This window comes from Mus caroli, unplaced genomic scaffold, assembly GCF_978045245.1.
Source record: "Mus caroli unplaced genomic scaffold, Mus_caroli_1 scaffold_4, whole genome shotgun sequence".
NCBI classification, from domain to species: Eukaryota; Metazoa; Chordata; class Mammalia; order Rodentia; family Muridae; genus Mus; species Mus caroli.
Genome location: NW_028227259.1, coordinates 38,562,906 through 38,576,824, shown reverse-complemented (window position 1 = coordinate 38,576,824; position 13,919 = coordinate 38,562,906). Strand labels below are relative to the sequence as shown.

At 49.0% G+C, this 13,919-nt stretch overlaps 1 protein-coding gene across 2 annotated transcripts in view; it reads left to right on the top strand.

Moving 5' to 3' along the window:
- Sorcs2 (sortilin related VPS10 domain containing receptor 2) overlaps window positions 1-13,919 on the top strand; it is a 389,043-nt gene that overhangs the window by 335,541 nt on the left and 39,583 nt on the right. For both annotated transcript variants that reach the window (XM_021162553.2, XM_029478093.2), the window contains exons 5-8: window positions 123-196; window positions 3,436-3,500; window positions 6,135-6,253; window positions 7,797-7,886. In XM_021162553.2, coding sequence (XP_021018212.1) covers window positions 123-196; window positions 3,436-3,500; window positions 6,135-6,253; window positions 7,797-7,886 — 348 coding nt within the window. The remainder of the gene's footprint in view (window positions 1-122; window positions 197-3,435; window positions 3,501-6,134; window positions 6,254-7,796; window positions 7,887-13,919) is intronic.

Below are 13,919 nucleotides of genomic sequence, written 5' to 3'. Positions count from 1 at the left end.
AGCCTGCAGCTCCAGTGTGCCTTGCAAGACAAGGGTGACGTCCCTTGGGGGAGCTCTGTAGCAGATCACTGTCACTCGGACCTCCCTGCCAAAGCTCTGTCTCTCTTTTGTCTGCCCTGCAGCTGTATGTGTCGTCGGACCTGGGAAAGAAGTGGACACTTCTGCAGGAACGGGTGACCAAGGACCACGTGTTCTGGTGAGAGTCCTTTCCACAGGAGTCTTTATTCCTTTCCTCACTCCAGGGAATCACTAGGACACTCTGTGTGCTCCTGGAGGTATCCAGGGCTCAGCATCCCTCAGGCCTTATTTCCTCATAGCCAGGCTGTGTGGCTTTGTGTCATTCAGGCCCCACCTTGTCCTCTGTATCTATCTGTCTACTGGAAACACAGGGATCCTGTCACAGTACAGCTCAGGGTAGCTCAATGCTCCTGGTTGCCCTCCCAACTCCCTGCCAACTCAGCTCCCACCTTCTCTTGAGAGGTGACCTGTATGCAGCCTCCCTTGTTCCAGGAATGCCTAGGCCCTGCCTGCTTAGGCCTACTTTCCTGCCCCACCAGTACCCTGGGTCTCACCCCTTTGTCCCACAATATGACAATGTTCAGTCCTGCTAGGAACTGAAGACCCAGCAGCCTTTGAGGAATGAAGCAGGCAAGAGGGTAAATGAGGGTGGAATGGGCCTCAGGTCCCAGACAAAGGCCAAGGGGTGCTGGCTCCCCATTTGTATGACCTTCTGGGAGCCTCTCAGGGACTTGAGCATCATTCCAGCCCCACCACCCCAGTCAGGCAGCTCTGAGGTCCAGGGAGCACAGGCCAACTGTTTGTATAAGACCATGGAAGACAGGCATCTGCCTAAGGCCCCAGGCAGTAAAAGGGAGACAGGAAACCAGGGCAGCTGGCTCAGGGCCCACATTGTGCCTGGCTGTGAGCACAATTCCCTTTCCAGACATGCTCTATCTTCACAGGCTTTCTGCTGCATGCACACACATACACACACATGCACATACATGCACACATGAATACACATGCACACATATGCACACATGCACACACATACACACATGAATACACATGCACACACCTGCACACACACATGTACACACATACATGTACTTTCATGTCCTTTCTGTCTCAGCATAAATGGACATAAAACTTTGTACTAGCCTCCCAGCCAAGCCACTGTCCTGTCTCCAGGGAGGATGCACGGTACAAACACCCCCTTCCCATCCCACCTCCTTGTAACTCATGCTGTGCTTGCAAGGATCCAGTTCCCATGTTGGCTTTGAACACTGGCTCCTTATACGTCTGTGCCCGCTGCTTCTGGGAGGAAGTGATGATTTTCCCTCTGTAGCAACCCACTGGAGTCCATGTCCTGTAACCAGATGGCTGCTGTCAGTCACAGGCCCAACCCTGATGTCCTCTGTGGGAAGCAGAAACTGCCCCTCAAGTCACTCCTTAGAAGTTGAGGCTAAGGTCAGAAAGTGGGGGCTGAGGTCAGGAAGTCTGATTTCTCCAGCTCCACAGACATGAAGCCCTCAGGGAGACTGTAGCATTGTCACCTGTCCCAAGCCAGGCTTAGGGGGCCCCAGACCGGCTCATGGATACTCTCTAGCTAGAGAGAAGCCAGCCCTGGGATATGGGGAAGAAAGAACTAACATTCAAGCTGCTATTATCTTGGACAAATCAGACTGGCTCTGCCCACAAGCTTCTCGTGTGGCTTGGGGCTGTGCCTGTTATGTGGGAGAGTCACAGGATGCTTGGCAGCACAGCTGGTTGGATCCTCTCTGGAATGTGGTGATAGACAAGGGACGGCCCCTGTTGTGAGCAATAGATAATGCTGTTTTGACAGCTTTGTCCTTGGATCTGTAGCAGAAAGCACCAGGACCTCTGCTCTATCTCAGGCCTGGCTCATTAGCAGTGTTGAAGCTACACAACACACTGGCTCATTAAGGAGATCCTGAGGGGTGTGCAGCAAGGAGCTTGTCTGGATTGTCACCTCCCCTTGGCGGTCAGCAGCCTCAGAGTAAAACCACAAAAGCAGACCCTGGCTGATGCCTTGTTGTTAGTGAGCAAATGAATGGGTGAATGAATGAATAAATGAGTGAGGTACAAATGAATGAACAAATGAATGAATGAGCAGGTGGATGAGTCTTTAAAAGGCCTCCAGAGCACCTGGAATGCCCCTGCTCCCAGGACCTACCAGTGTGTGTAGCTATTACCTAGGTTCCTATGGCCTCTGTACCAAAAAGGGAGCTTCCTACCCATGTGCATTCTCTCTCTCTCTCTCTCTCTCTCTCTCTCTCTCTCTCTCTCTCTCTCTCTCTCTCTCTCTCTCTCTCTCTCTCTCTCTCTCCCTCCCTCCCTCCCTCCCTCCCTCCTTCCCTCCCCACTTCTCTTCTTCCTCTTTTTCTTTCCCTTTCCCTTTCCCACTCCCTCCCCTTCCCCACCCCCTCTCCTCACTCTTTAGCTCTTTTTCCTGTCTCCTATATAAATGAGCACATCTGGGAGTCTGGAAGATGGGGTGTACCAGCTGCAAAAGGTCCCAGCCTGAGTTTCCTGACTCCTTAGCTCTCAGCCCATGTCTTACTGATCTCTATCACCAAAGCTTGGTATGGTGCTGGCAGAGTAGGTCCCATTGGCTCCTGGAGATGCTGAAGTACTTCTCAGGATATCCTCTGGCTGCCTTCTGGAGGTGTAGCACAGGCTTCTCAATAGGGTCCTGGGACACAGACCTCACCAGGAGGGGAGCTCTGAGAGGAGTATGAATTCTGAGTCAAACAGACCTGGTGAGAGCTTCAGGCCATCTTGTACAGCACCTGTGTCCTTGGGCAAGTCACATAACCCTTGGCCTATGAGATGTAAGGTTTAGCCGTGGCTTAGGGGCGTCTGGTATGGGTTTATAAGGGTGATACAGAAGAAAACTGCTCTCACAGAGCCTCTGCCAACACACAGGCTTGGTATAAACTTGGAAGGGATTTTCCCCCCTGCATCCTGTGGTGGGCAACTTCACCAGTCATCTACCAGATGAAAAAGAGGGCAGCCACTCAGATCCAGACCCTAGTTGGACTCCCAATGAGCCTGTCAGGGGTGTGTGACCATAGAGGTATCTCTAGGCACCTCTGATTGTCTCTCTCTGGGGACTTGGGCCAGCAATCCCAGCCTGTGTCTCAGCTGGGGCGTGAGACCCCTAGGAAGAAGTGAATCATATAGGCAATGTTATAAACAAGTGAGTGCAAGCTCCCCCAAGCTTGAGGCAGATTTATCCAGCTTCATCAAGGCTCCCATTTGGACCCTGAAGATCTAGTGGGGAGGACTGTATCTTCTGGAGTCACAAAACAAGATTAACCCCAGATCCAGAGAGACTGTGCTCAGTGAAAGCCCAGGGGGAGGTTTTAGCCACCCGTTTGCTGATACCACTTTCAACCTCTTCCTTTCCAGGGCTGTGTCTGGGGTGGATGACGACCCCAACTTGGTCCACATGGAAGCTCAGGACCTCAGTGGAGGTAAGTGGGTCACAGTCACAGGTGTCCCTGAGCTTCCTTGCCCAGTGGTGCCACTCAGCTGGGCTCTTGTTCACTGGTGTATCGTCCATGGTCAGCCCTGTGCACCGACCTCACTGTGTTCTGATGTGCCGTAATTCGAAGCACACTCGTTTCCCGCTGGGGATGAATTGAAGTGGAGGAGGCCTGCTCTGTGGGAATTCTATTAAAAGGGCAATTTGTTCCAGCTCCTGAGCACTGAGTCTTTCCTACTGCATAGCTCCACCCAGCCTGGCTGAGGGCTGAGATGGCTCAGGGTCTCGGTGACTCCCCTTCCCTAGGCAGGGCTAGTCATGCCAGCCAGTAACTTTGGGACCTTCACACTGGACAAGTCTCATGTCAGGAAGGTGACAGAGGTCATTGTCCTGGCAGTCTTATGAAATCCACAGACACCAGCCAGGTGGAGCCCTGGGGGATCCTGGGCAGGGAAATGTAATCTTTCTTATGTGGGTTGATGCATGTGACCAACAATGGATCCACACAGGTCAGTTCTTTGGGTAGGCAGCTGCTGTCAGGTGATAACGTGTGCCATTTCCAAGTTTTCAGCCAGGGCTCCATACCTCAAAGGGTGGGACCAAATGTTACCACAGCTGGTAAGCTGGGAGCAAAGCTTAGAGATGGGGGACATTGAGTTGCCAAGTCTTAGGACACACACCCCATGCAGGGATGTACAGAGGTGACACCCATCAGGCTCCACGTGACAGCATGGCTGGCTGAGACTCAGGACATGCCATGCCCTAGGAGTAAAGATCGGGGCTGTTCACATAGTCTCCATTTTGGAGGAAGCAGAGTTTGTGTGCAGCAGGCTAAACTCTGCATCAAGAGCCCCTGGACCAACTTGGCTCATGAGTGGGACCCTGTCCAGCTCCTGAAGGCCTCACATCCCAATTCACCAGCCCCCAGCCTAGAGCCCTGCTGGAAAAGTCTGCAGAGGTTGGTAACAGATCACTCAAAGTCCTGAGGTCCCATCTCCAAATCTATTGCCCTTGTTATCCCCCAAAGGATACTGTACCAAGATCACCACACTCCTGTTACCTGGCTGGGACTGCCTGTCCCTGTTTATCTATTGTGGGCTTTTCCCCATCACCCCCAGGCGACCCCAGCCACTCTTAGGACTCCACAGCACCCTAGCACCCAGCTTTCTGTGCATTCCCCTGGCCTGGGAGCTTCTTGAGGTTGCATGCTGACTGGTTCTCAGTCTCCCAGAAGAAGTGTTACATGGAGCCAGGCCCCCTGAGTACATCCTTGTGCAGGCATCCTGCTGTGTGATGGACAGAGTGATGCTTACTGCCCTCACCATACCAGGGCGGCTTCATTGTCTATGTGCCTCTCTCCACAGCAGCAATGCTCACTGCTCCCAAGAGCCAGTCCTCTATGACAGTCACTCACTGCTCAGGTCCTTCCTTGGGCAGTTTCCTCATGAGTCGTGCAGGAATGGTAGTGAGAATGAATGAATGAACAAACAAGTAAATGAATGAGTGAGAGTGGGTGAATGAATGAATGAACGGATAACAAGTAAATGAATGAGTGGATTAATGAATGAATAATAAGTAAATGTGTGGGTGAGCAAGTAAGCTAGTGAGTGAGTAGATAAGTGAATGAATGAGTGAATGAATGAATGAGTGACTGAGTTAATGAATGAGTGCGTGAGCATATGAGCAAGTGGATAAATGAGTGGGTGGAGAATTGAGTGAGGGGATGAATGAGTGAGTGGATGAATTAGTGAATGAGTGAGCAGATGAGTTAGTGAGTAAGTGAATTTGTGACTAAGTGAATAAGTAACTGAGTGAATAAATGAATGAATGAGTGAGTGAGTGAGTGAGTGAGTGAGTGAGTGAGTGAGTGAGTGAGTGAGCATATGAGCTGGTGAATGGATGAATGGGTAGATAATTGAATGAGTGGATGAATGGGTAAGTGGGTGAGCAGATGAATGAATGGATAAATGAGTGAGTGAGTGAGTGAGTGAGTGAGTGAGTGAGTGAGTGAGTGAGTGAGTGAGTAACTGAACCAGTGAGTGACTGATCTCAGGCTAGAGTGAGTGGAATGTCTGCAGTCTGGCTGTTCCCACTCTCACTCCCATTCCTGCATGATTCGTGAGGAAATTGCCCAAGGAAAGACCTGAGCAGTGAGTGACTGTCCCACCAACCCTGGAAACACCGCTCAGGTCAGAGACAGCAGCTTCCCAGCAGAACTCAAGTTCAGTTTGATGTACTAGAGCTGAAAAGATGGGAGTTTGGGCTTTGAGTTAGAGGGAAAGTGTGTCTAGAGAAACCTACTCCTGCCCAGAAAGGTGCCCAGGTATGTGAGAAGGTGAGACTCGGGCTGGGTGGGGCCTAGGAGGTCCCTGAGCTGTCCAGTTGTCCCTTCCTTTGGATAGTGGTTTTCCAACACACCAGCAATTTCTCCCCAGGAGCTAAAGAAATCATGAATGGTGCCTGTTTCCACTGGGCTGGCATCATGGTGGGTGAGGACTTTGAAAAATGGAACTCCAGACCAAGCTAAGATGCTGGTGTTACCAAGTGATGGGAGGCCAGAAGTCCTCGATGTTCCTGAGTCTCAGCAGAGTCTGTATCTCCTGGCTGTTCTTGTTCCCTGCAGGCTATCGGTACTACACGTGTCTGATCCACAACTGCTCAGCCCAGCCACACATACCACCCTTCTCTGGCCCCATTGACCGTGGGTCCCTGACCGTGCAGGATGAGTACATCTTTCTGAAGGTGAGTGTTCCAGGTACTGGGAGGGGACAGTGCATGACCCCTTACCATCAGAGGAGTCAATAAAACAGCATTTCACTTCCAAATGCCACTTAGCAGGGCTTAGAGTCCCTGAATCATTTTGGTGGCTGGAACATTCACAGGAGGTGTCCAGGCACCAGAACCTTGTCTCAAGGCTGTTCCTGATTTCCTCTGCCCACCATTTACCTATCCACCATCTGGGACCCACAAATCCAAGTATATACACTTCACATGGTTCCTTCTATGATTTGGGTCTTATCCTGGATTCTCTGGTTATTGAACCCCTGTGACCAGGACACTGCTGTGGCGCCCCCAGTATCTATCAAAGGCCAATTGGGAAATGCTAGTGAGCACTGATGGGAAGCCTCTTGGCTGTTTCTAGAGTAGGAAGACTGACCCCTGCTAGACTTGCTAGCCCTCTGTACAGAGCAGAGCAGATAATCTTTCACAGGCAAGCCCAGGGACTGGTTTCCAAGGTGATTCTAAATTCCAGCAAGTTGATAACTAACCATCACCATCGCAATGTTGAGAGAGGGGCCAGCACTATGTGATAGCCCATGCTTAGGAAGGAGCACCATGGAGACTGGGCAGGGAAGAAGGCCGGGAACCCGAAGGACCCTCTGGTGACAGGACAGTGGGCTGCTCTGTGGAATTCTCTTGCAGGAGGCTCTCCAGCCTCCTCTTCAATGCAGGAGACAAACTGTGTGATCTCTGGGCCTCCATTTCCTCATCTGTTTGGTGCAAATCGCCAAACTCATGGGCCTGTTTGCTTTGCAGTCAAAAGGACTGCCCCGGTGGAGTGCCAAGGTTAGTGATGGCCATGTAGATGGGCCCTAGGGGATGGGACTTATTTTGGTTCCCATGCCATGGTCACTTTTGGAGACATATTTATTTTCTGCCTGTCTATTACTCCACCTAGAGGCTCTTTTGAGAGCATTTTAGGAAATGGAACTTTCTCCACTTCGTCCCATGTCTGGGCTACAAGGAGACAGGATGCTGAGAGATGGGGTGAAAGGCAGATTCTAGTTACTGGAAGGACGTGGAAAGTCCCTAGAGTTGGGGCACTCTACAGGGGGCTTTGAACAAGGAGCCTGAAATTTCCGGCAGAATGAGACATTGTGACCATGACAGAGAACTTGCCAGAAACAATTGGGAGGGAAAGTTACTTTGCTCAGTTTGGGACATTGCCATCTACCCTGGTGAAGAGGGCCCAGCAAAGTCAAGCAGCTTACCCCATGGATGCAGAGAGAGACACCTGCACTAGCTAGCTTGCTACTTGCTTCTGTACCAATTTAGGGTAGGTCTCTGCTCTGTTAATCCTTTCTGAAGATGCTCTGGTAGACACAACATGAGGTGGGCCTCACTATCTCCTAGGTTACTACAAGTCCAGCACCATCTCTTAGGTGACTCTGAATCTGGCAAGAGCTACCATGGCTATGAGCAGACTGGCCAAGCTGTCTGCTTTCCAACAGAGAGTGGAGTTTGATGGGAGGTTCTGTCACTTGATGCTGTGTTTCTCCCCTAGGCAACATCAACAAACCGAACCAAGTACTATGTCTCCTATCGCCGCAGTGACTTTGTCCTGATGAAGCTGCCCAAGTATGCCCTGCCCAAGGTGAGGTGGCCTTTCCACATCCTATGCCAGATGCAAAGACTGTGAGACCTTATTCATGGGGGTTTGGGATCCCATGGTCAACTGAGACAGGAATGAGGAGTAGATGTAGCCACACTTTCTCAGCCCCTGCCTGCCCATTATAATAAAATATCTTTGGAAAGAGCAAAGAAAAAGCAATTAGGTTAGAAGAAAGAACATGTGCAAAGAACCTGGGGCAGAGGGCACAGCCAAGGGCAGTGTGGAGTGGCAGGGAGACACTCTCAGGGCCTCTACTACCAGAGGTTATGTATCTTAACATACATCTTATGTATCTTACTTGTGAGCTATGGACCTAGGGACCTCAGACTTTTCTGAACCAAAGGGAAAAGTCAATTAGGCCTTTCTTCAACATCTCCCAGAAACAGAGAAGATGGGATGGAAAGTAACAAGCTCACTAAATTAGCTGCCTGGCTGAGTAAGTGAACTAGAGGCTAACGGTTTCCTTTCAGCAAAGGCAAATGTCTTGGAAGTGAGCAGCTCTGCTGGGTCTGTTAGGGTTGCCGCACTGGTCCTGATGTAGAGAAGAGGGTTCTGACAAGGAGTCCATCTCCACAAGTCATAGTTTCTGTGACCTTGAGCACAACTCCCTGGGGCCTCCCAGTACCCAAGCCCTTCACCAGGGGCCTGTGACCTGCTCCCTCCTGCTCCCTCCTGCTCCCTCCTGCTCCCTCCTGCTCCCTCCTGCTCCCTCCTGCTCCCTCCTGTTCAGCAAAGAGCATCCTGTCAGCAACCCATAGGCCCACTAACTGCATTTCCTAATCAGATTTTGTTGATTTATGAAGAATTTGCAACTCTTGCCTGCTTTATCCCAACAAGCAGTTCCTTCTTCTTCTTCTTCTTCTTCTTCTTCTTCTTCTTCTTCTTCTTCTTCTTCTTCTTCTTCTTCTTCTTCTTCTTCTTTTCTTTTCTTTTCTTTTCTAAGTTAGGTTGCCTCAGCCTAAAGGGATTCCCCAGCTAAGAGTCCCTACCCCTATTTCCACCTACCCTGGTCCTCTCTGGTCACACGAAAAAATGACTTTGGTATGGCTAACTCAAGAGAAGAGTTCCCCAGCACCGTGTTTAGCCTGGCAGTGTGTCCAGCAGCTATAAAAGGATACATGATCCCACAGTAAGTGACTGGCTGCAGGGCTTCAAGCTGAGTAGTTAGTACTCTGCTCAGCCCAGCCATGGCACAGATATGTGGGTGTCCCTGTAAGTGCACCCCATACACTGTATGGGGTTCACTGGTGAGAGTTTCAGGAAACAGACCAAACATACAGATCATTAGCATCTTAGTCGACGTCCAGCAGAATGTCATCCTACGGAGTTAGGTCAGGCTCAGCATAGTGTGGCCTGGTTCTACATTGAAAAATGCCTTCCCTGCTCCATGTCTAAGGAGATAAACAATGCTTTTAGACATTTTGATCTACCCACTCCTGGATTCTTGGAAGAGCAGACAGCTGCTAGGACAAGTCAGCATCCTTGGTTTGAGTTGTTGACTTGTAATGACTGTTTTAAAAGTCCTGCAGTTCCCTAGCAGAAAAGGCAAATTTACTTGAAAGAAAAAAAATCCTGTGTTTGTAACAAATTTACTTAAAGTAAAATAAAATTCATATTGCACAGAAGAGAGGAGAGTGGTGTTGGAAAGTACAGCTAAGTTCAAGCTCCAAGGCCTTCTTCCTGTTCCTCCTTGGCAGCAGCCACACTGCAGAGTGTAGGGTCATGACCATGTTGGGACTCTGAGGTCTGTTATAAGCTTCCAGCATCCAGGCATCAGGCAGTATAGAAGGTTAGTTTTGACAGTTTAAGCTTTTGACCTAAGAACAGTATCCATACCTGCCCTTGTCTCACAGCAGGCAAATGTGTGTGCTTTCCTGGAGCAGCTAGTGCGTGGCCAGGGTGGGTACTTTAGACCTTTCCCTCCAGACACAGGCCTGTGCTCTGACATCAATGGCCGTGGTCAGCTGAAGCAGGGTTAGAGTATGTCCACCTGCCTTTCCATTGCCTCTTTTCTTCTTTAGGAGACAGGTTTTTAAGGACCAGAATATCTAAATGTATGGGAAAGGGGGTTAATGTCACCACACCTCACACATGTCAGTCTGGTGCTCAGTGTAGAAAAAGCCTTTTAGTGATCAGAGGCAACAGCAACAAGGCAGTCTCACAGAAAATAGATAGTTGAATTTGAAGTTACAGTATCATACACTCAAACATCCAGTTTTAGGTGGACATGCCTATGATCATAACAATTAGGAGACTGAGGCAGGGAGCCGGATTGGGGGAGGGGGGAGGGATCATGAATTTGAGGCTAGCATAAGCAGAAGGGTAAGACCTTAAAAAAATTTCAGAACACACACACACACACTTCCCAGTTTTGGTCATCAAAGATAATAAGGCAACAGGCAACACAAGGCAACAATCACAAAAAGACAGGAGAACATGGTTTGTTCAGAACTGAAACAATGCCTAAGAAAGGCCATCTGGTCAACCTGCTGGGAAAACTTCAATAGGATTGTCTCAAGATGCTCAGAGAACTGCAAGAGGACACTATGCACACACACACACACAAACACACACACACACAATCTGTGAAGAGATAGGAAATGTTAAGGGTGCCATAAAAAGAAACCCTGGCATAGTAATTAGAGTAATTAGAAAGAAATGGGAAAAATAATAAGCAAGGAAAGCCCACCAGAAGGACTCAGATCTGACAGAAAGAAGAAGAATCGGAGCACTTGAGGACAAGATGGTAGAAGTATTATCATCTTTTGACACCATTATCAAAGTAGCACATATACACTGCGAATCCTAAAGGGACGTGAGAGCAAGGGGCAGAGAGATTGATTTAAGAAACAGTGGCTTCCTACCAACCCCCAAATCATGAAATGCATGAGTGTGAATATCTCAAAGGTTGGCCAATCTCAAGTGTGGAAAACACAAAGGCACAAACCAATGTACATTTTGATCACATGATAAAGCCATAACGATGAAGGAGGAGTCTAGAAAGTAGCACAAGAGATGCCACTTCTCATAGATGAGGGATTCCCTGCTTAGATGATCTGCAGATTTCTTACCAGAGGGCTGGGAGACAGAGTAGGCAAAGCACTGACAAAATAGGAAGAAGGTGCTGGCTCATTGGAATTCTTCATGAATTTCATATAAAGATCTGTGCTGGGGCTGGAGAGATGGCTCAGCAGGTAAGAACATTTGTTGCTTTTGCAGAGGACCAGTGTTTGATTGCCAGCACCTATGTTGGGTATCTCACAACCTCCAGTTACTCCAGCTCTGGGGGATCTGATGCCCTCTTCTGGCCTCTATGGGGACCCATGCACATGATATACGTTCACACAGACACATAGACACATAAAAAAAAACCCTTAAAAATAACTATGGAATATTTCATTGGGATTCCATATGATGGTCCATGAGAAATTTCTGCCATCATGCTTATTGAAATGTTCTAAAATCTTTTCTATATGTGATAGTATATTGTAATTTATATATAATTTATGATTATAACTTACTAGCTTTGATTTGCATATGAGCATATGCACAAACATAGGAGTGATATATGTGACTCACGCATGCACCACTTCTACCTGCCGGCCCATCCCCCTTCCATGTTCCATCTCTTTGTCTCAAGGTAAGGATCTGGAGAAACTCTAGGCCAGTTTCCAGGATTCATTCTGCCCTTCATCTTAGTTTAGCCAAACTCACAGTCTAGCTGCTGCTCAGCCTCACAGGGAAGCCATCTTCCTCTGCACGTGGTCATGTGTTTTTGATCCACCAATGAGAAATTAACAAAGTTTTCTTGTGTCACTTCTGAGATCACTATATGGAGGCCCACCCTTTCCCCATCTTCCCTGTTCCTGCTGCCTTATATTCAGTGTGATACTGGAACTCTAACACCCATATTAGGCCCTGAAGGCAAGCACCATGTTGTCCTGGGATGGTAGAATAATGACCCAGCAGGAGCCTACACCAATGGCGACTTTGCAGGACCTCCATACTAGCCTGCCTACCACCGGGCTTCTCTCACAGGCAGGAGGCTGTCTCTTAAAGACTCCTGAGTCCACTGATAAGAAATATTAACAAACTAGTGTTTTCCTTCTATAGATCTTTCCAGGCCAGGTGTGCCAACCACATGTGAAGGTTTTGCACATCTATTAACAACAGAGTTAAGGAGTGGTTTTTGCTTGCTTCTCTAAAAACAAAAACTGAGGGAAATAAATGGAGTTTTATGAAAGTACAAAGGATTTGTTGTACTAGTCAGCAAGACTTCTGCATAACCTTTCTCAGTACTGGCTCAAAGGAAGAGGCATAAGCAGTCTGCTGGGGAGGGAACCGGTCTGGACGTCACAATAACAGGCTAACAGCATGCAACAAATCTAGAGACATTCCCCATCTCTGATGTGGCAATCTTCCTTCTTAGAATTCATGGGAAGGAAATAAGCAGAGCGGCAGGGAGGGACTCAGGTCTAAAAACGTCCCCTCCTGTCCTCTGCAGCAGGGACATACATGGCTCAGTGAAATACGGCTGGGCCACAAATACGTATCATGCAGTCATTAAAAGCGGTGTTTATAAATAACATTCATGGCAGAGGAAGAGACACCCATGCAGCGTGCAGAGCGAGCTATAAACCAGACGTGGAGAGTGTGTGAATCACGCTTACGAGAGGGCCTGAACATAAACATGTTGAAGTGTTAATTCCAGGTCTCTCTAGAGGGGCACTGAGGATGGCCCCAAGCTGCTTCATAGCTTAGAGGAAGCATTTGTGCAGGGCATCTAACCAGTTTATGTAAGTGGCGTCCGATCAGGACTGTCACCTGAATTACTGCACCCTGTTGTGCGAGCTCCCTTTGCTCATTCCTCCTATGAGCTTGACCCAGCCAAGCCTTCTTGTGGGAAAGTCTTCACTTGCTCCCAGTTCTGCTTATTCAGTATCTGCTTATCCACCATGGCCCAAGCCAGTATGCATGACCTCCCTAGTGGACTGCAAAAATGGCCCCCAGTCCAAAGCAACACATCCTGCCTCCTGCCTGCAGCTTAGGGACTGGGGTGGGTACATGGGTGTTGGCCAGCCTGTTCCCACAGGTACCCCAGAGCCTTCTATCACCCTGCAGTCTAATCTCACATATGGGACTGTGCTCCACATACTTCTTCCTGAGTTACGCACCTCTTAGTTCATCCTGTCTGTGTGTCAGGTTTATGTCTGTAGACACAGGACCCAAATCCTTTTTTGTAGGGTGCTCCAGCTGTACAGGTATGTGATAGACGCTTCACACATTGAACCCCCATTTTTGCAAAGCCCTACCTCTGCATTTTAAGGGTCTTGTTATGTAGCCCAAGCTGGCCTCAAACTCATAATTTTCCTACCTCAGCCTCCTGGGTGCTGGGCTCCATAAATGTACTACTATGCCCATGTTAGGGATGCCGTTCAGACACATGGCATAGGGTACAGTCTGGCAGGGAGGGAAAGGGCCAGGTGCCAACGCTCAGGAGTCCAATGGGTCCCTCATCAAAGAGACACAAACAAAAATGACTTCCACAAAGTGAGCACACCCCAAAGGGCATGAGGGGGAAGGGTGTCTTCATGTGAGTGCACCCCACACCCTGCATCCATCTTTAGCCCTATGGCCTGGCAGTCCCTTGTCAGAAGATTGAGGAGTTTCAAAGAGTGGAAGACAAGGCTTGGAGGATACAGAATAAAGTTGTTCACTGGGAGATGAAAATGTTTTGATACCTAGGCTTAGTGGCCCTGGCTACAGCTTTTCCAGTCAGTCTACATAGGTCTGAACAAAAGGGAGAACCGAGGTCAGCCCAGCTTTGCTTTGCACGTGATAGGGCTCTTTTTCTGAACTGTACAGTTGTTCAGCCAATACCCACGGATCTACCTGATCCACAAGGGGAAACTGAGTCCTGGAGCCAGTGCCTGGATTGCTGTTTCCATGGGGCTGAGGGCTGGGTGCAGGGGATGGTGGACATGTGGAGCTTGTTTGCAGGGCGCTGTGTGGGCA